The sequence below is a fragment of the Myotis brandtii genome, unplaced genomic scaffold (genome assembly GCF_000412655.1).
Source record: "Myotis brandtii unplaced genomic scaffold, ASM41265v1 scaffold165, whole genome shotgun sequence".
Lineage (NCBI taxonomy): Eukaryota > Metazoa > Chordata > Mammalia > Chiroptera > Vespertilionidae > Myotis > Myotis brandtii.
The window spans coordinates 2,035,394-2,038,804 of NW_005356042.1; the positions used below are offsets into that span (position 1 = coordinate 2,035,394).

General features: G+C 40.3%; 1 protein-coding gene across 2 annotated transcripts in view; it reads right to left on the reverse strand.

Moving 5' to 3' along the window:
- Window positions 1–3,411, reverse strand: part of LSM14A (LSM14A mRNA processing body assembly factor) — a 76,924-nt gene that overhangs the window by 40,709 nt on the left and 32,804 nt on the right. For both annotated transcript variants that reach the window (XM_014536621.1, XM_005862475.2), the window contains exon 3: window positions 2,933–3,062. In XM_014536621.1, coding sequence (XP_014392107.1) covers window positions 2,933–3,062 — 130 coding nt within the window. The remainder of the gene's footprint in view (window positions 1–2,932; window positions 3,063–3,411) is intronic.

Genomic DNA, 3,411 nt, shown 5'->3' on the forward strand with positions numbered 1-3,411 from the left:
AAATGTAAATTGGATAAGCTTTGCTATTACAAGAGCAAGAAGAAAAAATTCAGATGCAAGAATGAGAAGCACACTGCATCCACTCTAAGTTGCTGTTAAAGAAAAAGAATGATATATTATGAAAATACTTAATACAGATTGTAAAGAGATTTGTTCAAAGAGGATTTCCTAGAGGAGGTGGTATTTCAGTTAATTTTTTTAAACGTGAAGAGGTTAGCTAGATAATAAAAAGGTGTAGGGGTCGCAAATTGCAGAGGGTGCAGGCGGGGCTGAGGGACCCCCCACCCGACCCCCGTGCACGAATTTCGTGCACCAGGCCTCTAGTCCTATATAATATCCTATATAATAAAAGCCCAGCGACCGAACGGCTAAACGACCAGACCAACCGGTTGACCAGTCACTACGACACACACTGACCACCAGGGGACAGATGCTCAACGCAGGAGCTGTCCCCTGGTGGTCAGTGCGCTACCACAGTGGGAGTGCCTCTCGGCTGACCGAAATGAGTGGCTGCTCCCGCCGTGAACCCTGGGCAGCCGGGCAATCCATCGTTGCCTCCTCACCCCAGGCTCCTCCTTCTTGCTCCCTGCCGCCTCCTCTGGATGCCTGCAGGCTGCTGCTGGGCTTGTAGAACTGATCCTGTAGGCTGGGGGCCGGTTCGTGGCTGCTGCAGGACTGAGGCCTACTCTACTGCCTCTTAGTGCTATTGTCCCTGGGCCCGGCCCCAACCAGGTCCCTTGGAGAGGCGAGTGCTCCGGCTCCATGGAAGATGCCAGACCAGGGAGCAGCCACTCAGCTGACTGGAATGAGCAGCACTACGACAGCAGGCCAATCCCTGCATGTCACGCCCACCACCAGTGCAAGAATCCCATGCACCGGGCCTCTGGTTCCATTATAAAGGCACAACACTCACCCTCTTTGTAATTAGTAAGTAAACTGTGGGATGAATACCTTAAGGACATTTTAATATCCTCTTTCAACACCATTTACTCAATGATTTTAGCTGATAATAGTGCTGCTAATTATTACACCAGAGATTATTTTTTTTAATATATATTTTATTTATTTTTTACAGAGAGGAATAGAGAGCCAGAAACATCAATGAGAGAGAAACATCAATCAGCTGCTTCCTGCACACCACCTACTGGAGATGTGCCCGCAACCAAGGTCCATGTCCTTGACTGGAATAGAACCTGGGACCTTTCAGTCTGCAGACTGACGCTCTATCCACTGAGCTAAACCAGCCAGGGCGAGATTATTAAATGATGATTTTCTATTATCTACCATTCCTTCCTTTTATTAGCTGGTATTTTTCTGTTAAAAAAGAGCATTGTTTCCCCTTCTTTTAGTGGGGAATGGTATTTAGAAACCAAGAACAGAGTCTACACATGTTCTTTGCTACTGGATATCACTGCTTCTAGGCCTGTCAGTCAGGAAATAAGCAGTTTTTTTAAAAAAATGAGTTCATTCTCATACCTCCAATTCACCTTCAACATCACAGGGTTCTTCGGTACCTTCCCCATTCCATATTTTTATATCCCTACTCCACACCACTTCCCAACATCAATATACTACTAATTTGTCCTACCCCATTATACATACAAAATAGTTTCAAAATTGCCTGGCCAGTGTTGCTCAGTGGTTGAGCACAGACTTATGAACCAGGAAGTCAGTTTGATTCCCGATTCCTAGTCAGAGCACATGCCTGGGTTGCAGGCTCAATCCCCAGTGGGGGATGTGCAGGAGGCAGTCAATCATGATTCTCTCGTCTCTCTCTCCCTTCCTTTCTGAAATCAATAAAAATATATTTTAAAAAATAGTTTCAGAATTAACACCAATGCCACTACCAATTACAAACCCCAAGTCAAAATTTTTTAATAGTTCTATTTACTACCATATAACCTACTAAGAGTGTAAAAGTTACTTGAATTAAGTACTTTTTTCCTGTGTGGCTATGTTATTGATTTGATATATATTTATTACCAGTTGTTTCAGCTTATATTCATTCAATTTTGGGATTCACCCTATCCTTTTTTATTTTGTAAGTCAAACGTTTACATACTTGAAAAGTTACAACTATATAAAAAAGAAATTAATTTTAACAAAACTCATTAGCATGCTAAGACATAAAAACAAAACTTAACACCGAGTTGATCTGATTACACCTAGCTTTTGCACACAATGAATGGCCTTTGTCCTTGTAAGTAGGACTGTTTGTTATTAGCCCAGCCCTCCTACACATTCTCCTTATAGTGTCACATTTCTAAAACATTGTTACTATAAACAAAGCACCAACCCTCCAAATATGCTCTATGTGAGCATCTTTCATAGGTGATGAGATAATCACCCACATTCAACATAAATACTTCTTAATGGCATTAATATTCCCTAATCACAATGGCATTATTGCCAATCCCTTTTTGAAAATCTATCCTATTGAAAAAATACTTATTTTAAATGTATATACCTTATGTAAATTTAAAATAACATTCAATGAAATCTGATCATTGGGTATATCCAGATTTTTTGTGTTGTTTTTTTAAAGTGACTCTTTTGAGAGATGACCATTTTATTTCTTGATTTTAAAGAGGGAAGAAAGGAGGAAGGGAGACAACGTGGGAGAGGGACTGGGAGAAGTGGAGGAGAGAGGGAAAGAGAAAGAGAAATATCGATTTTGTTGTTACACTTATTTTTTCATTCATTGGTTGATTCTTGTATGTGCCCTGACCGGACCCACAACCTTGGCAGATTGAGATGACACTCTAACTAACTGAGCTACCTGGCCAGGGCCAAGAGAGACCATTTTAGAACCACTGGTCAATGAGGACATTAAATAAAGCCTGTAAAATATAGTAATAGGCTACAAAAGGAATACCAAACAAGATGTCTAAAAACGTGTGGTTATAAAAAAAAAGAAAAAAGAAAAACGTACCAACACCAACAGCACCAAATTGCTGCCCGACTAATGAACTTGGACTGAACTGACTGTACGTCGACATCCTGCCAAAAGGTCCATAGGAACCCACTGACTGGAATGAAGAAGTAGATGAGCCTAGTGAAGACTGAAGAAAAACCATGGGTTATTTTTTTCAGGCTCTAAACAACATGCATATAATGGAAAGAAATTTGAATATTTATACTTTTAAAGAAAACGATTAAATTATAACTACTAGACACAAAAGCAATTATAATCTTACAACATGTATTTAACATTAGAACAGCTGAATAACCTTCTGATTTCACTATTTGTATATCTAGCTGACCCTTGAACAACACGGGTTTGAACTTTGAAGGTCCACTTATATGTGAATTTTTTTCAATATAGTCAGCCCTCAACAAATGGAGAGGGTCCATTGTATGTTTTGTTCTACACCATTTTATACACTGAGTGGCCAGATTATTATGACCACC